Source organism: Aquarana catesbeiana, linkage group LG12 (assembly GCF_042186555.1).
Source record: "Aquarana catesbeiana isolate 2022-GZ linkage group LG12, ASM4218655v1, whole genome shotgun sequence".
Lineage (NCBI taxonomy): Eukaryota > Metazoa > Chordata > Amphibia > Anura > Ranidae > Aquarana > Aquarana catesbeiana.
Window position 1 is genome coordinate 3,274,334 of NC_133335.1, and position 20,436 is coordinate 3,294,769.

General features: G+C 52.0%; 1 protein-coding gene across 1 annotated transcript; it reads right to left on the reverse strand.

The window, feature by feature from the left end:
• Positions 1 to 933: 933 nt before the first annotated feature.
• On the reverse strand, positions 934 to 9,679 carry AXIN2 (axin 2; the record flags this gene model as incomplete). The annotated part of the gene is given in 3 exon segments (XM_073607129.1): positions 934 to 1,053; positions 6,255 to 7,163; positions 9,539 to 9,679. Coding segments are annotated over 2 exon segments (929 nt in total), but the record flags the coding sequence as incomplete, so codon positions are not given.
• Positions 9,680 to 20,436: the final 10,757 nt, after the last annotated feature.

Consider the following 20,436-nt stretch of genomic DNA (forward strand, 5'->3'; position numbering starts at 1 on the left):
CGTTTTAGTTCCCCCGACTGCTGTAAAAGAAAATGGGTAAAATGTTAATTTGGAGGATTGGGGTGACATTCCGAGACGGGACGTTCCCCTTACGGCGAGGGTTCAGCAGATGCCGCACGGCCAAAAAAAACGAAAACAGTTGCGCGGTCGGCGGCTTCTGAATGAGGATTGGGTGGCCGATGTATTGAGAGTCGCCTGCGTTTGGCAAGGGCTGGATAACGGCGCTGTGATCTCACGCACATCAAAAGGCTGGTTTGTAAGATAAGGTGATGTTTGAAGTTCAATGCGCTCCGTTCCCTTGGCGTCCGACGCTCGCCTGTAAATAAAGGAAGAGCGAGGAGGGGAGGGGGGGAGGGGAGAGGGGGGCCCCCCGAATAAAAACACTCCGCCGTATGGGAAGGAGAGACTTATCCCGATAATTAGGAAGAGATTCGCCCGGAGAACGGCGGGGGATGGAGAACATCAAGCGATGCAACGAGGGGTAGTGGAGGCCCGGACTGGACACTGGGCAGAGGTGGCTCGGATCAATGGAGGAGGGGCACGTCATGCTCATCTGGGGGGGGGGCTCCATATTTGAAATCGCTTTGTAGTTTGGCCCCCTGACGGTTCAATCGGCCATTGTCCACAGCAGACGGTCGCTTCCAACGCCGACAGGCGGCAGGGGGGGTGGGGGGATCGTGTGAGTATGGGGATGGGGAAGGGGGGGGGGTGACAGTCACTTCACCTACCATCTCTAAAGCCGTAGGCCGGCCCGCAGACCTCAGAGGAAACATGAGACTGTCAGAGGACCACCAGATGCTTATTACCTACAGCAAGGATTTTCATAGCTCTGCCGGCTCTTGAAGTATCCTTAAAGTGACACACACACACACACACAGGACAGTACCACCCGGGGTGAGGGGGCCACTTACACGCTGCTGTCAGTCATCGGACATGGAGTCGTCCGTCATGGCGTCGCTGGACACTTCGCTCTCATTGGTGCTGGCGGCCGGGGCGAAGACGAATCCGGAGGCGACGTGGTACGGGTTGACGGGGTCGCTCCTCTTGTACGCCCTGCGGGACAGAACAGAGATGAGGTCACTGAACGTCGCCCCAACTTTAACCCTTCCTTATCCACACTGGCCCTGCGCACAGGCCTCACCTGCGGCTGAAATGTATATCCGGATGTCCCTGGTGTACACCCCGACGCCTCCGTATCTGATCTATGTACGGCGCCGTGGAGTATGTTGGTACTAGATCAATACCACAAAATAAACCACCACTGAAATGATTACACCCGTTATTTATCTCTTACCCAACTTGACGCCAAGCTGGCCGCAACCTACAGTAACCAGTCAGGCCGGCACCAAATATTGTCTCCCAGCCAGATACAGTACTGACTGGGAGGCTGGGGGTCACGATTTTGGGGACTCTTCAAGTAGAGGTTTTATCGGCCCTTCCAAGCCGCTGACATTGGCCTGCTGGGGGTGCTGGGATCTCCTTACATGGGCTGACATTCCCGTCATAAGTGATAACGGGGTCCCTGGCCTCTGCTAATGTGTGACCTGGACTCCATGTCAAGGGCTGTCTAACCTCCCACCACCTATCCCAACCACCAACCAAGGTTCCTCCACCGGGGGCTACAGGATACTGGAGTTGTGACTGATGGACCTCCCAAATGAGGATGTCTACATAGTACTGAGACCACCAACACCCAACAGAGCCAACTGAAGGACAGGAATTATCTTTTTGTCTGTCTCGTAGGGCAATATTCTGACCACCAATGTAAGGAACTTTCTTCCCTCTGACCACCAATGTAAGAGACACTCTTCCACTGACTCCCAATGTAAGGAACATTCTTCCCACTGACTCCCAATGTAAGGAAACATTCTTCCCACTGATCACCAATGTAAGGAACATTCTTCTCACTGATCACCAATGTAAGGAACATTCTTCTCACTGATCACCAATGTAAGGAACATTCTTCTCACTGATCACCAATGTAAGGGACATTCTTCCCACTGATCACCAATGTAAGGAACATTCTTCTCACTGATCACCCAATGTAAGGAACATTCTTCTCACTGATCACCAATGTAAGGAACATTCTTCTCACTGATCATCATGTAAGGAACATTCTTCCCACTGACCACCAATGTAAGGAACATTCTTCTCACTGATCACCAATGTAAGGGACATTCTTCCCACTGATCACCAATGTAAGGAACATTCTTCTCACTGATCACCAATGTAAGGAACATTCTTCTCACTGATCACCAATGTAAGGGACATTCTTCTCACTGATCACCAATGTAAGGATCACCAATGTAAGGAACATTCTTCTCACTGATCACCAATGTAAGGAACATTCTTCTCACTGATCACCAATGTAAGGGACATTCTTCTCACTGATCACCAATGTAAGGGACATTCTTCTCACTGATCACCAATGTAAGGGACATTCTTCTCACTGATCACCAATGTAAGGGACATTCTTCTCACTGATCACCAATGTAAGGAACATTCTTCCCACTGATCACCAATGTAAGGAACATCTTCCACTGACCACCAATGAAAGGGTTTATCTTGGGGTTCCTCTGGGAAGAAAGGGTTGATCTATAGCAATGCTGGTTCCAGTCAGGTTCTGATGGAGGTGGAGAGAAATTCTCACTCCGGAGAACCTCAGAGGTCTTATCAATGGCATTTTAGGCCCATTACAATGGAGACAACAGGGACATCTCTGAAATTCTACCAGTAGAAGCACCCCACGTGACACAGCCTTTGGCCCCTGTGGTACCTCTTACAACGCTCTATGGACCGTCATGTCTCCCGGGTCTTCAGGTAGCAGTTTAGATCCAATAATAATGTGAAATAAGACGATTATTATGTCACCAGAGAGAGGAGACCCTGAAAAAGTCTCTTCAGCAGTTTCATCTTCCAGGTGAGCTGCAGACACTGGGGCTCAGACACCGGCTCAGGGACTCGGTGGTCAGCCTTGTGACATTAGAGCACCGGGGTTCTGGATGCTGATCCCATCACTTCTCTATTTCCATCAAGTCTGGAGGGTTTTCCCGTGTTTGTTTCCTGTATGGACTCTGAGACTCATCCCAAGACTTGGAAGAGTCATATCCAACCAGGCTGGCCCCAGTGTGTGTCCATGCTGGCTGGTGGGGGGGGGGGGGGGGGGGGGGGACATTAGATTGTAAAGTTTGTTTATTAAAAATCTTACAAACATAATAAAAACATATATATATATATATATATATATATATATATATATATATATATATATATATATATATATATACTATATATATATATATATATATATATATATTATATATATAAAACAAAAATAGCTTACATCAGCCAGAAAAAATGTAAACAAAAGTAATATAATGTTCCTCAACAAAGCACTAACCTCCACCTAAACACACCCTCAGGCTAAGAAACTATTACACATTGATCCCATGCATGCAGCCTTTTTTCAAAATCTGATCTTAGAAAAATCTAGAGGTCGTGAAAGGACAGAAAGAAAAGTCGCACACCCAGAGACTGACAGACAGCAGCTACAGGAACCTGACATTCCTCCACGCCTTTGACCAAGCCCCCGGCCACCACCTGTCCTTCTCAAGACCCTGAATCCTCCCAGCCTCACCCAGAATATTGTGCACCACCACCTCGACAGGAAGGACTTTTTTCCGAGTAGAAACCTGACACCATGCATTCCATGTGAATTAACGGACTACTAAGCTAACTAGCCAAAATCAGAATCCTAATCAGTCTGAAAGGCCCCGTATGACCACTCCGCATAACTCAAGCAGAAAAGTAAAGGGATAGCCAGAGCTCAACCCACCCGCTTATAGATTACTATATTGAAGGGGCACTGAAGCAAGAAATGGTCCATTGTCTCCTACACCCTGCCACACTCCACTCTTGAACAACCACGGTTCTCCGCAGAACGATGCTTCAAGTTGCCCCTCACGTAGAGTCTGCCATGGAATGAGAGTAAGGCCAAATCTCAAAACTTTAAAGGGATTTCTTCCAGATTAATCAAACGCAGACCCTCCCTCATAACAGGGCCTGGGAAATCCCTCAAGGCCAGTGGCTCGCTCAAGGCAGATTCAACAACCCTCCTCTCCAGGGTCTTCCTAGGAAGAGACTTGATTTCCTCCGCTGTCACTCGCCATTGCTACTCTTCTGGTGCGGAGACTGATGTGACTGGCTCAGTGATCTCTGTACAGCACTGCTGTATATGTCAGAGCTATATAAATGTATAATAGGTGTGTGACTGTGGGGGAGGGGACATTAGAGTGTAAGCTCCTCTGGTACAGAGACTGGTGTGACTGGCTCAGTGATCTCTGTACAACACTGCGATATATGTCAGAGCTATATAATTGTATAATAATAATAGTATGTGACTGTGGGGAGTGGACATTAGAGTGTAAGCTCCCCTGGTGACTGATGGGAATTATTATGGATAATATGGTAAAGCTCCTGTTAGAACTAAACACTTTATCTTCCTGAAGGAACTCTGGTTGGAGTCCCAAGCCAGGCTAAGCCAGGCCGGTAAAGCTCTTCTGCGGGGCCCCGTAGGATACAGCTGGGATCCCCGGGGCCCTTCCCCTGAGCTGTACACATCTGATGATATAAAGTGGGACTTTCATCTCAGAATCCTCTGTGCTGCAATAATAGAATGGTGCCGGATAGAAGTACAGACTGCATCCATTATATGACTCCAGATCAGAGGGGATCTTCTTCCAAGTCATCCCACTTCAAAGCCAAGACATTCCTTTCAATTAACCTCCAGCTTTCATGCCTTAACCCTTCCACCACCACAGGAGACACCTCCACAGCATGACAACAGCAATCACAAGACAACCTCCATGGCACAAGTCAGGTGACCAGGAAATGGTGGACTTCCTGTGTGCAATTATTTTCAGAAATTGAGCTAGTGGTGGAATAATCTGCAGAATATATCAATATGGATCTGTCAGGAGAGGGATAGCACGGAGCAATGTTCTGTAGATCTCTAGGTCAGTAATAATAAATACTATATCAGTATACAATAGACAATTATTGATATGGCTGATGGCCAGGTCAAGCATACTATGTTCTATCATCACAACACTAATAAACATGTGGTTGGATCAATCATCACTCCTCCCGCTGATGTACCGCGCCATGGCATCCCAATGTGGTCATTGGCGCTCTCACTGTTGGTGTAGGTGCAAGCTGAGTCAGCAGAGGGCGATGTCCTCCACCTAGTGAGCATCTCCTGAGGAGGGTCACCTGGGGTGAGCAGGGTACCAGCTGTGTGCGTATTCATATGACCGAGGTCACCTCACTCCACACACATTCACTAATGGCTGCTGATCTCAATATATGCAACAAGATGACCTTCAAGGTAAACCCAAGACTCTGCATACACCCCAGATCCCGGGATAGCCTTCAAGACAAACCCAAGACTCTGCATACACCTCACATCCCGGGATAGCTTTCAAGGAAAACCTAAGACTCTGCATACACTTCAGATCCCAGGATAGCCTTCAAGAAAAACCTAAGACTCTGCATACACCTTAGATCCCAGGATAGCCTTGAAGTTAAACAGAAGATTCTGTATAGACCTCAGATCCTGGGATAGCCTTCAAGACAAACCCAAGATTCTGCATACGACTCAGATCCCCTGGATAGCCTTTACGACAAACCCACGATTCTGCATAGACCTTAGATGCAATTATAGCCTCAAGACAAACCCAAGATTCTGCATAGACCTCAGATTCCAGGACAGCCTTCAAGGCAAAGCTCCAAACAACTTTCTGCTTTCTCTCAAATTTGAAAACAAAAATAAAAACCAAACACATTCAGAATATTTTGTTAATAAATATTGAAGTGATAAGTATTGACGATAGTTGGTAGTCCGTCAACATTGACTAAACCCATTCTTTCCATAAGATATTCTGTATATAAAGGATGAAGATGACACTGAATGGATCTATAGTCCACCTCCGATCACTCAACATTGGGACAACTGGGACAAGTACTGGAACCGTCACTTTCATTCAAAGCAGCGAACAACCAAGAGAAACCTGAGACGTAGTCACCCATAAAGTTCCATCTACACCAATGGACAACTCATTATTGATAGTAAATTGGTTCACAGAAGAGAACTACAACTTGCCATTACTCAATGAAGATACACAGGATCCTTAGGATTCCACGAAGAACACATTACACACAGTGAAGGGGAGAAGACAGGGAAAGCTGGGTCCTACCTGTAGCAGTGGTCAATGGCCTCCTTGGCTCGGGAATTTGCAGTAGCCCTCAAAGATTTGCTGGACAGAGCCACCACCGATGGTGAGCCCTTGTGTTTTAGGTCCACACAGTTCAGCTCTTCCTCCTCGTTTAAAGTGGGCAGATAGCCGCTGACCAGTTTTAAGCTCCCGGGTCCCATGTTTTTGAAGTAAGCCGTGTTCTCTCCTCCAGTCCTGACATATTCGAGGTATATATCGGAGGTGAGGAACATGTGGTAAGCATTGTCTTCCATCATGGCCTGGATCTCCGCCTGAGCTTGGTCAAACATGGTGGAATCGATCTGCTGCTTCTTGATGGAGTCCCGGATGAAAACTTTGGTGGGGGGCTTCAGCTGTTTGGACACGACGCCGCAGTTCTCAATGTAGCGTTTGTGAATAGCCTTGGCCACCCTCAGTGTTTTGGGGTCTCTGATGTCCATCTGTCGGAAACCATTGCAGGCAAACCAGAAGTCTAAAGTATCCACGCATTTTTCCCTTTCCAAGAAAGTCCGGAAAAGGTGAGCTCCATCCTGATCACCCAGCAAGGAATGCAAGGACTTGTTCCACCGTGCCAGCGGAGAGTCAGGGGACGCGCTGCCTTCCGGCTCCCCCAAACCATCTTCATTTCTCCGGGGGGTATCAGAGAGCGGCGCGGACTTTGATCTTTGGCTCGGGGCTGGGAACTGGCATGGCGTCTGGCCTTCTTCTCCTGGCACTGGCGGGCGAGGGGCGTCTTCTCGAAAGCTGCTGGTCTCATCCGAGAGGTGAGTCCCCAGCAAGGCACTGCTCATGGCTCTCCGGCTGCTATTGTAGATGTGAAATTCCTCTGTAATCTGCTCTCTCTCTCTCTTTCTCTCAAGTCAGCAGGGGATCCTGCGAGCCTTCTTCCCTCTGTAAATGAAAAGAAGTATCTGATTTAATCAAAACCAGATCCGCCCAACATCAAAAGAAAAAGTAAACAGTCTTTTCAACTCCTCACTGCCACAGAGAGCCACAGACGTACACAATGCAAATCACACAGCGCCTTCAAAGGACGCCATGTGAGTGGAGAGCCTTAACCCCCTATGTCCAGAGCCCGGCGGAGAGGGAGCAAGAGAGAGGGACCAAAACAAGACCATAGATAGATAGATAGATAGATAGATAGATAGATAGATAGATAGATAGATAGATAGATAGATAGATAGATAGATAGATAGATAGATAGATAGATAGCAATTCTTTTCATGTTACCACTGGAGAACAACTCTTTACTTTGGGCAGTTTTGGTTCTGAAGCCTAGCAGGGTGCCCAGACCAGTGTAGGGTGCCCGGTGTAGCAGGAAGGCCGGTGCAGGGTTTGGGGTACAGTGTGAGGGGGTGCAAAGATGGAGTGCATAGTGCAGGGTATGGGATGCTAGGTGGAGAGTGTAGGGAATGAACAGTGTGGATTGAGGGGTGTGTGGTATGTTGTAGGGTATGGAGTGAAGGATGAGGGGTGCAGGGTATGGATTGAGGGGTGCAGGGTATGTGATGTAGGCTTTAAAGGTATGGGGGTGAAAGGGTGTTGGGCTAGAAAGGCATGGGGTGAGGGATGCAGGGCATAGAGTGTAAAAGTGCAGGGTACAGGTTGAGGGGAGCAGGGTACGGGTTGAGGGGAATAAAGTATAGGATGCAAGGGTACAGTTTGAGGGGTGCAGGGCATAGGGTGAACAGGCTGCAGAGAACTGCAGTTGCAGTGTATGGGCTGTAGGACTGCTGGGTATGGATTGAGGGTTTCAAGGTATTGGGGTAAGGGATGCAGGGTATGGGGTGTAGGCTTAAAAGGTATGGGGTGCAAGGTATGGGGTGATAGTTGCAGGATGTGGGATTTAGGTTTGCAAGGTATGAGGTTTAGGCTTGCAGGGTATAGAGGGTAGGGGTGCAAGATATGGGTTGATGGTTTCAGGGTATAGAGGTGTAGAGAATGGACTGAGGGATGCAGGGTATAGGGCAGAAGGGTGCAGAGTACAGGTTGAGGGATGCAGGGTATGGGTTGGGGGTTGCAGGCTATAGGATGTAAGGGTACAGGTGGAGGGATGCATGGTGCGGGTTGAGGGGTGTGAAGAACAGGCTGAGGATGCAGGGTATAGGCTGTAAGGGTGCAGGGTACAGGTGGAGGGGTGCAGGGTATGGGTTTAGGGGTACAGGGTATAGGATGTAAGGGTGCAGGGTATGGTTGAGGGGTGCGAAGAACAGGATGAGGATGCAGGATGTAGGGTACAGGATGAGGGGTGTAGAGTACGGGTTGAGGGGTGCAGGGCACAAGTGGAGGGGTGCAGGGTCTGGCAGTGGCAATGTGCAGGTGAAAAGGATTTGAGAGCGCTCTCCTCCCCAGCGTGTTGCGTTGCCTCGTCTCTCATCTGTTTCCCATTCCCAGATTAATATCAGAGGAAACCCACCCAGCACATCAGCCAACCTCCCCAGCGCTCAGCGCTCCATCCGCCTGTTTACCAGGGAGCCCAGCCACATCTGGGGGCACACTGCGCTCCGGACCACGCTGCACTTCATTGGGAATACGGCCCACGGCAATTCACAGACTGTCCCCGGCAGAGGAAGACTCCAACAGCACAAACATTAACCAACATAACACCAAACACAAAACACAATCTCCAAACACCGACCTCATCTAGAAATATTGTCCCCGAATGTAGAGGAGGAATTCATCGCACAGCGCAGACCGCAGACATCAAAAGGGAAATAAAACCGTCTTCATCCCAACTTCTATCCACCATCAATCCTGACCATCCCAGGGCAAGGGGGCCAGCTCAGAGACCCCCATACACAGAGCCAGGGGCCAGCTCAGAGACCCCCATACACAGAGCCAGGGGCCAGCTCAGAGACCCCATACACAGAGCCAGGGGCCAGCTCAGAGACCCCCATACACAGAGCCAGAGGCCAGCTCAGAGACCCCCATACACAGAGCCAGGGGCCAGCTCAGAGCCCCCATACACAGAGCCAGGGGCCAGCTCAGAGCCCCCATATCCAGTGCCAGGGGCCAATCCAATCCAATGTCAGATCCTGTGCTGTGGTTACCTGGTGGGATGAGCCCCCATTGCTGCCCTCCTCAGTGTAGAATGACCCCTGGCCAGGCATGCACAGCTTCTTAGAGATCAGAGGGAGGGGGAGGGGGGAGGAGGCTCAGGAGGGGGGGGGGGTCTCACACACATTGGTCACACTATAGCCCACCTTGCTACATTGTATCACACAGCAGACACTTCAAAGAGCAGCCACATCAAAGGTGAGGCTTACCATGCCTGCAGGGGTGCCAGGGTGCCCGGAGATGGTGCTGTGCCCCCCAGGCTCCTCTCTCCGCTCACAGCTCAGTGTTCAGCCACAGCAGCAGCAGCTCAGAATGATGTGTAGAAAGCTGAGAATCCATCCAGCCCCCTCCCTCTCTCCTCCTCCTCCCTCCTCCCCCCCAACACCAATATAACTGTCACTCCAATACAACTCCACATCAAAGAGAGACTGTCACTCACCCAACTGGGCAACTGCTGCACCCCCCACTGCATGACTGAACCCCCCCTACCCCCCCACTGCATGACTGCACCCCCCCACCTCCCCCCACTGCATGACTGAACCCCCTACCCCCCACTGCATGACTGAACCCCCCCTACCCCCCCCACTGCATGACTGAACCCCCTACCCCCCACTGCATGACTGAACCCCCCCACTGCATGACTGAACCCCCCTACCTCCCCCCACTGCATGACTGAACCCCCTACCCCCCACTGCATGACTGAACCCCCTACCCCCCACTGCATGACTGAACCCCCCCCTACCCCCCCCCACTGCATGACTGAACCCCCCCACTGCATGACTGAACCCCCCCTACCCCCCCACTGCATGACTGAACCCCCTACCCCCCACTGCATGACTGAACCCCCCCTACCCCCCTACTGCATGACTGAACCCCCTACCCCCCCACTGCATGACTGAACCCCCCAATGCATGACTGAACCCCCTACCCCCCCCACTGCATGACTGAACCCCCTACCCCCCACTGCATGACTGAACCCCCCTACCCCCCCCACTGCATGACTGAACCCCCTACCCCCCACTGCATGACTGAACCCCCCCACTGCATGACTGAACCCCCCCTACCTCCCCCCACTGCATGACTGAACCCCTACCCCCCACTGCATGACTGAACCCCCTACCCCCCACTGCATGACTGAACCCCCCCCTACCCCCCCCCACTGCATGACTGAACCCCCCCACTGCATGACTGAACCCCCCCTACCCCCCCCACTGCATGACTGAACCCCCTACCCCCCACTGCATGACTGAACCCCCCCTACCCCCCTACTGCATGACTGAACCCCCTACCCCCCCACTGCATGACTGAACCCCCCCAATGCATGACTGAACCCCCTACCCCCCCAATGCATGACTGAACCCCCCTACCCCCCACTGCATGACTGAACCCCCTACCCTCCCCCAATGCATGACTGAACCCCCTACCCCCCCACTGCATGACTGAACCCCCCCTACCCCCCACTGCATGACTGAACCCCCCCTACCCCCCCACTGCATGACTGAACCCCCTACCCCCCCAATGCATGACTGAACCCCCCCTACCCCCCCACTGCATGACTGAACCCCCCACCCCCCAATGCATGACTGAACCCCCTACCCCCCAATGCATGACTGAACCCCCCCTACCCCCCCACTGCATGACTGAACCCCCTACCCCCCCAATGCATGACTGAACCCCCCCTACCCCCCCACTGCATGACTGAACCCCCTACCCTCCCCCAATGCATGACTGAACCCCCACCCCCCCACTGCATGACTGAACCCCCCACCCCCCCACTGCATGACTGAACCCCCTACCCTCCCCCAATGCATGACTGAACCCCCGACCCACCCCCACTGCATGACTGCACCCCCTACCCCCACTGCATGACTGAAACTGCATGACTGCACCCCCTACCCCCCCACTGCATGATTGAACCCCCTACCCCCAGACTGCATGACTGCACCCCCTACCCCCCCACTGCATGACTGCACCCCCTACCCCCCACTGCATGACTGAACCCCCCCTACCCCCCACTGCATGACTGCACCCCCTACCCCCCACTGCATGACTGAACCCCCCCTACCCCCCCCCACTGCATGACTGCACCCCCTACCCCCCCACTGCATGACTGCACCCCCTACCCCCCACTGCATGACTGAACCCCCCCTACCCCCGCCCCACTGCATGACTGCACCCCCTACCCCCCCACTGCATGACTGAACCCCCCCTACCCCCCACTGCATGATGGAACCCCCTCCTTCCCCCACTGCATGACTAAACCCCCTACCCCCCACTGCATGACTGCACCCCCCTACCCCCCACTGCATGACTGAACCCCTTCTTCCCCCACTGCATGACTGCACCCCCCACTGCATGACTGCACCCCTACCCCCCAATGCATGACTGCACCCCCTCCTTCCCCCACTGGTTGACTGCAACCCCTACCTCCCCATTGTATGACTTCACCCCCGCTGCATGACTGCACCCCATACCCCCACTGCAGGACTACACCTCCTACTCCCCCACTGCATGGCTGCACCCCCTCCTTCCCCCACTGCATGACTGCACCCCCTACCCCCCAATGCATGACTGCACCCCCTACCCCCCCACTGCATGACTGCACCCCCTCCTTCCCCCACTGCATGACTGCAACCCCTACCTCCCCACTGCATGACTGCACCCCCTACCCCCCCACACTGAATGACTGCACCCCCTCCTTCCCCCACTGCATGACTGCACCCCCTACCCCCCATTGTATGACTTCACCCCCGCTGTATGACTGCACCCATACCCCCCCCACTACATGACTGTACCCCCCACCCCCCCATTGTATGACTGCACCCCATACCCCCCCACTACATGACTGTACCCCCCCACCCCCCCACTGCATGACTGTACCCCCCATTGTATGACTGCACCCCCCACTGCATGGCTGCACCCCCTACCCCCACTGCAGGACTACACCTCCTACTCCCCCACTGCATGGCTGCACCCCCCTCCTTCCCCCACTGCATGACTGCACCCCCCTACCCCCCAATGCATGACTGCACCCCCTACCCCCCAATGCATGACTGCACCCCCTACCCCCCCACTGCATGACTGCACCCCCTCCTTCCCCACTGCATGACTGCAACCCCTACCTCCCCACTGCATGACTGCACCCCCTACCCCCCACACTGAATGACTGCACCCCCTCCTTCCCCCACTGCATGACTGCACCCCCTACCCCCCCATTGTATGACTTCACCCCCGCTGTATGACTGCACCCCCCACTGCATGGCTGCACCCCCTACCCCCACTGCAGGACTACACCTCCTACCCCCCCACTGCATGGCTGCACCCCCTCCTTCCGCATTGCATGACTGCACCCCCCTCCTTCCCCATACATGACTGCACCCCCCTCCTTCCCCATACATGACTGCACCCCCTCCTTCCGCATTGCATGACTGCACCCCCTCCTTCCGCATTGCATGACTGCACTCCCTCCTCCCTCTACTGCATGACTGCACTCCCTCCTCCCTCTACTGCATGACTGCACCCCATTTTCCTTCCACTGCATGACTGCACCCCCTCCTTCCCCATTGCATTATTGCACCTCCTCCACCCCCCCCCCCCCCACTGTATGACTGCACTCCTTTTCCTACCACTACATAACTGCACCTCCTCCTTTCCCCCATTGCATGACTACTCCCCCTCCTCCCTCTACTGCATGACTGCACCCCATTTTCCTTCCACTGCATGACTGCACCCCCTCCTTCCCCATTGCATGACTGCTCCCCCTCCCCACCACTGCATTATTGCACCACCTCCACCCCCCCCCCCCCCACTGTATGACTGCACCCCCTCCTCCTCCCACTGCATGACACTCGTGTTTTATCAAGATGCTCCAAAAATATCCGCTCTGCAATGCCAACACTGATTGGTCATTTGGCCATCAGATAGTGGCTTCTGCCTAAGGTCTCTGTCTGGATTTCCTACTGAGGGTGATGGACACTAGAGGGCGGTAAGAAGACGCTGAAAGAGCAGACAGATGTACCAATCAGGTCAGAGAGCTGCTCTCATTCACTAAAAATAACAGAATGCTGCAGGTTTAAGGCGGAGTAAAGAAATAGCAAAATGCGTCAGCTGGATCCCAGAAGAAAAACTGCCACATCATGTAAAAAAAAAAAATCTGTCCCTGAGCCTCGTCATGTGACTTAAAGCCTGGGCAGAGATCATATGGTCTGCGGCTACCAGGAGCGTTATGGGGGTTTCAGGTCATTAGGGACTGAACTGCTATCTGGTAGACTTGTATGAGATAGAGGGAGCTGCAGGGGGCGGAGCCAGGACTCCACCATTAATGAATAGGATTCCAGGCTCCAGTAGGATCGCTCACACAGTGCGACATGTTTCATCTGGAGGCATGGAGTCCATTACACCCCTCCCCCTCATATAACAGACACATGGAGTCAGTCATACCCCCCCTATCTCACCTGGACCCATGGAGTCCATTACACCCCTCCCCCTCATATAGCAGACACATGGAGTCAGTCATACCCCCCCTATCTCACCTGGACCCATGGAGTCCATTTCACCCCCCCCCCCCCATATAACAGACACATGGAGTCATTCATACCCCCCTCCCATCTCACCTGGACACATGGAGCCCACCTCACCACCCATACCGGACACATGGGGTCCTCACCCTCCCTCATACCGGACACATGGGGTCCTCACCCTCCCTCATACCGGACACATGGGGTCCTCACCCTCCCTCATACCGGACACATGGGGTCCTCACCCTCCCTCATACCGGACACATGGGGTCCTCACCCTCCCTCATACCGGACACACGGAGTCCACCCCCACCCATAATGGACACATGGGGTCCTCACCCTTCCTCATACCGGACACACGGAGTCCACCCCCACCCATAATGGACACATGGGGTCCTCACCCTCCCTCATACTGGACACATGGGGTCCTCACCCCCCTCATACCGGACACATGGGGTCCTCACCCTCCCTCATACTGGACACATGGAGTCCACCCCCACCCATAATGGACACATGGGGTCCTCATCCCCCCCCTCATACCGGACACATGGGGTCCTCACCCTCCCTCATACCGGACACATGGGGTCCTCACCCTCCCTCACACCGGACATATGGGGTCCTCACCCTCCCTCATACCGGACACATGGAGTCCACCCCCACCCATAATGGACACATGGGGTCCTCACCCTCCCTCATACTGGACACATGGGGTCCTCACCCTCCCTCATACCGGACACATGGAGTCCACCCCCACCCATAATGGACATATGGGGTCCTCACCCTCCCTCATACCGGACACATGGAGTCCACCCCCACCCATAATGGACACATGGGGTCCTCACCCTCCCTCATACTGGACACATGGGGTCCTCACCCTCCCTCATACCGGACACATGGGGTCCACCCCCACCCATAATGTACACATGGGGTCCTCACCCTCCCTCATACTGGACACATGGGGTCCTCACCCTCCCTCATACTGGACACATGGGGTCCTCACCCTCCCTCATACCGGACACATGGAGTCCGCCCCCACCCATAATGGACACATGGGGTCCTCACCCTCCCTCATACCGGACACATGGGGTCCTCACCCCCCTCATACCGGACACATGGGGTCCTCACCCTCCCTCATATCGGACACATGGGGTCCTCACCCTCCCTCATACCGGACACATGGGGTCCTCACCCTCCCTCATACCGGACACATGGAGTCCTCACCCTCCCTCATACCGGACACATGGAGTCCACCCCCACCCATAATGGACACATGGGGTCCTCACCCTCCCTCATACCGGACACATGGAGTTTATTAGAGAGGAAACCTTTAAAGTGGAACTCCAGACAAAACTTGAATGTATTTTGGACATGGAGAGGGCAGAACTCTTCCCTGTGTCACCAGCGGAGTTTTTCCCCTCACTTCCTGTCCCAGAGACACCACTGAAGTTCAGGGAATCCGCTCTGCTGGGGGCACAGAGATCTGAAACCCTGTTGGTGAGTGACTGGTCCTTCTGGCCATTACTGACCCGTCCACTAACACATCTATGGACCCCGCTATATATCCATCCTTGGCAAGGAATGGCATGGGTCATGTGACCTCATCGGACAGCCATAGAAGAGGCTGGTTGGACAGACAGAGGGAGAGCACTCAGACGTCTCCTGTTTGTATTTCGTATTTTGTAGGACTTGGCTCAGCGAAAGCAAAACATGAACCGCCTCAAAGACACACAAGGCTTGTCGGCCCCTTTCATGTCTGCAAACATTTGTAGAGGAATGTGCGCTGAGGAGGATTCTAATTGTGTCTTCTGTTATTTGTGCTTCAAAGTACCGCCAATACCGACAACGGCAGGGTACCGCGTCACCCCCACCACAGCCAATCACAATCAACCAGGAGCGCTCAGGGGTCATTCCGTACAGAGGACAGCCTGTCTGCCACCAATCTCCTGGGTTTGGGAAGCCAAAACGCTTCTTCTTTCCTATAGATGGAGCAGGGAATTGTTACATTCACTTCCTGTCCTGGACACACAACAGGAAGTGAGAGAAATGCTCCAAAGATTTTGCCAGAACAGGTGTCCCCAATGGAAGATTTTCCCTCTCTCTCTGTTTTGGTGACAACTCAAAATATTGGATATCCCATCCATTGTCTTCAGGAAGAGGGGGGTGGGAGTGACTGAGGACACAGAGGCCAAAAATATAAAAATTCTTTGTCCTAAAGTGCACCTATTCCTTCAAGTATAATTAAAGCCACAACATTTATTTTCATTTTGGGTGGAGCATGGAACGGAGATTATTACAGAGATTTCCTTTCACTTCCTGTCCTGTAGGGAAGAGTTCCCCTGGAACGAGCAGCTCGTTCAGGAAGAGTTCCCCCTGGGACAAGTATCATCTTAGCAAGGGTTCCCCAAGGATTAGCACTTGGCTCAGTAAGAGTTCCTTCAGGAAATAACACCACCTTGGGAAGAGTTCCCCTATGGACAAGCACCATCTTAGGAAGAGTTCCCCTATGGACGAGCACCACCTTAGGAAGAGTTACCCCTGGGATTATTAGCACCAGCTCAGGAAGAATTACCCCTGGGATGAGAACCACCTTAGGAAGAGTTCCTTCAGGAACTAACACCCCCTTAGAAAGAGTTACCCCCTGGGATGAGCACCATCTTAGGAAGAGTTCCCCCTGGGACAAGCAACACCTTAGGAAGAGTTCCCCTTGGGACAAGCACCATCCTAGGAAGAGTTCCCCCTGGGATGAGCGCCACCATGGGAAGAGTTTCCCTGAGGTGAGAACTACCTTAGGAAGTGTTCCCATTGGAACAAGCACCACCCTAAGAAGTTTCCATGGGATGAGTTCCTCACTCAAGAATAGTTCCCTATAACATGAACACCATCTTAAGAAGAGTTCCTTTATGGACAATAACCATCTAAGGAACAGTTTCCCCTGAGACAAGCACCATATCACTAAGATTTTCCCTGGGATGAGGACCACCTTGGGATGAGGACAACCTTAGGAAGAGTTCCCCCAGGGATGAGCACCATGATCAGAAGTTTTTCTCCAGGGATGGACAACAGTGTTGGGAGTGATCTCTCAGCGATGAACAGTTGAACACCACCTTAGAAAGAAGAGTTCTCCCTGGGACGAGCACCACCTTAGAAAGAGTTCCCACAGGGACGAGCACCACCGTAGGAAGAGTTCCCCTAGAGACAAGCCCAATCTTAGGAAGAGTTTCCATGGGATGATAATCGCCTTGTTCCCCTAGGGATGAGCACCATGATCAGGAAGGGTTCCTCCAGGGACAAACACCACCTTAAGAAGAGTTCTCCCTGGGATGCGCTCCTTGCTCAGGAAGTTCCTCCAGGGACAAATGCCAATTTAGGTATAGAGTCCTCCCGGGACAAGCACCATCTTAGGTAGAATTACCCCGGGACCTGCACCATCTTAGGTCGAGTTATACTGGGTCAAGCACACCATCTTAGGTAGAGTTACCCTGGGATGAGCACTGTCTTAGGAAGAGTTCCCCCCGGGATGAGCACAATCATAGGAAGAGTTCTTCCTGGGACAAGCACCATCTTAAGAGGGGTTCTTCCTGGGTAAAGCACCATCTTAAGAGGGGTTCTCCCTGGGACAAGCACCTTGCTCAGGAACAGTTCCTTCAGGGACAAATGCCAATTTAGGAAGAGTTCCTCCCGGGACGAGCCTTAGGTACAGTTCCTCCAGGGATGAGCACCAACTAAGAAAGCGTTCCCCCCTGGGACGAGCACCACCTTTCACTTTCTGCAGGATGAAAACCGTCATCATTATACATAACAAACCATCAGCAGATCACCCAGCACTGCTCTGTGCAGTCACTGTGAGGAGCTCTGCTAAACTGGTTAAACATGGATGAAAGCGTACTGGGGTGGGGGTGCAAATATTGAGTGTGCAACGTGAACGCAATTTATGTGCTATTATAATTGGTTTCGTTACATCAGAAGAGAGACTGAATGACATAGCACCAGCTAATGAGGCCTGTTGTCACCCCCCCCCCCCGAATCCTATCGATGTATTGAGCGGAAATGGCCAGCTTATTCCTCTTTGGCTTGGATCTCTGCGTGTAGATTGCCCGCTCTGCTGAATATCACACGATTCGGAAATCTGGGCTTCCGTACAATCAGCGCGAGAATGTTGGCAAACCAAAAATGTGAAATTCTGAAAAAAGACGAGCTTTGCTAGAAAACAGATGAATTGCACCCGGAAGCGGGTGATACGGCTGGGGGAGGGGGGCTGACCGTGAGGGAATTCACCTTGGAAAGTCCTGTTTTCTCCTCCTTTGAAGTTCGGGAGATTTTAGGATTTAGTCCTCTAAAATAAAAAGCTGCGTGGAAAGTTTTGTTTGAAAGAGAACCTGTACTAACTGATTGCTGCCAATTACCTGGTGTCCAGTCCTATGTAGTTGGGGGGTGGGTGGGTCGTCACGCGTCTCTTTGAAGTGATTAATCCTTTTATCTGTTAGTGGCTGGAGGAAATTCTAGACAATGAGTGGCGGAGAGAGGCCTGGAGATGAAAAGACAGGGGGGGGGGGGGGGGGGGGCAATAATACTGGGACATTATAACCCCCCCCTCCGACAGGAATATGGGTTGCCGTGTGCGGACAGATCATACATGATTCATTTCCTGTATGTAGATCATCGATCTATAAATCCACCATCATCGGAGGACCCCCAAATTCTGACGACTTTTGTAAACGAGCGGCGATCTTCTCATCAAAACCAACCAAAGTCTGAGTGCGGGTTCGATTTGATTGGCTCCTGTAAAGAGATACAGACAGTTCTGCTTCCATTCTTCTACACCAGGTCTCTCCTGGCTGAGGATCGGCGTCACTTTTCTTGGTTGGATCTGCGTTTCCTTTCTCCTGGGGATTTCCCAAAGTTAATAAAACTCAGGAGCTCCGAGTACAATCCAAAGTGGAAAGATGGAGAACGGCACCAATGATGCAACAAAAACATCTAAAAAGAACAATGGCGCAACCTCGTAGTAGTAAATAACCGATTAGGCCCAATTCTAAATTATCTTCAAAATTTGTGTAAATTTTTTTCAGAATTTGTCCGAATCCATCCAATAAATCAAATGTTGGTGAATGACATCACAACCTCCACCGAAATGTGGTGCAAAAACTGTGCCCCAGAGTGGAATTTGATGAATTCTATCAGAAAAATTACAAAATATACATTTGGACCTTTGTGGCGCAGACCCCCCACCCCACCTTTTTCCCTCTCGAGATTCCCAGACTCCCCACCCCTCCCTTTCTCATTTCGGGATGTGAATAGCTCAGCAGGGAGAAGATCTAATGGAAAGTCATTGTGGCCTCCATGGAGACCCAATGTCAGACGTGAAATATCTCAGCAATATCTGAGCCCCGCCAGGACACAAGAGACGGGCCGCTGCTTCATGTAGGGAGGACAAAACTTCATGGAATGCCAAGTACAGGGGAAGAGACTTCTGGGAATCCCGAGCAATAGGTGGTGGGCAAAAGACAAAACGTTCATAAATAATATCCAGATTATACTTTATGTTCAGAGACGGAGAGGAGAACCAATCAACATTAAATGTTTGTTTTATATTTCCATATCCCTAAACAAGGACACCTTCATTGGTCAGAATAATCCTGAATGGTCCAAACATTATCCAGCGTGCTGGACATTTTACTAGAAAACTTGGGTAGGAAAGAAGGAGCCCCCGGTGTCTGGGAAATTTCAACTTGGTCCAAAAGACGTTCATTGTAGGCAGGGCTTTTTTTCAGCGGGAACGGGGGGAATGCAGCTTTGGCACCTCTAGCACTGAATATATGTAATGACAAGGGGTGGTGGGGCATGATGAAGGGTATATTGATACTGGCTGCTGGGGGATGTATTGCTGCAGGGGGGGGGGGTAATTGTTGGTGGGGAGATCTATTGTTGCTGGGGGGCCTTGTGTTGCTGGTAAGGATCTACTGTCGAGGAAGAGGTCTATTGCTGCTAGCTGTGGTGTGGTTGGGGGGGATATTTTGTCACTCAGGGTTTATTGTAGGGGGGGGCTGGGGGGAGGGGTCTATTGTTGCTGAGGGTGTCTATTGTTGCTGGAGTGGATCTATTGTTACTGGCGTGGAGGGGATATTTTGTTGCTCAGGGGTTATTGTTGCTGAGGGTGTCTATTGTTGATGAGGATGGTTATTGTTGCTGAGGGTGTCTATTGTCGATGAGGATGGTTATTGTTGCTGAGGGTGTCTATTGTTGCTGGAGTGGATCTATTGTTACTAGGGGGGTATATTGTTGCAGGGGGGTCTATTGTTTCTGAGGGATCTATTGTTGCTGGGGGAATCTATTGTTGCTGGCTGCAGGAGATCTATTTCACTCCTTTCCTTTTATCAATAACACATTCAATACAAATTATTTAGCACCACAAGATGATAGTTGGTTCTGCATTCTCTAAAAGGGGCAGTACTGGGGGGTGGGTAGGGGGTGGAACAAGGGACGGTGCTTGGAGGTGGGTAGGGGGCGGAGACAAGGGTGACTTTGAAAGGGGGAGTACCTGCACCTGTTCTCTGAGAGAAAAAGCCCTGGTTGTAGGTGTAAAAACATAC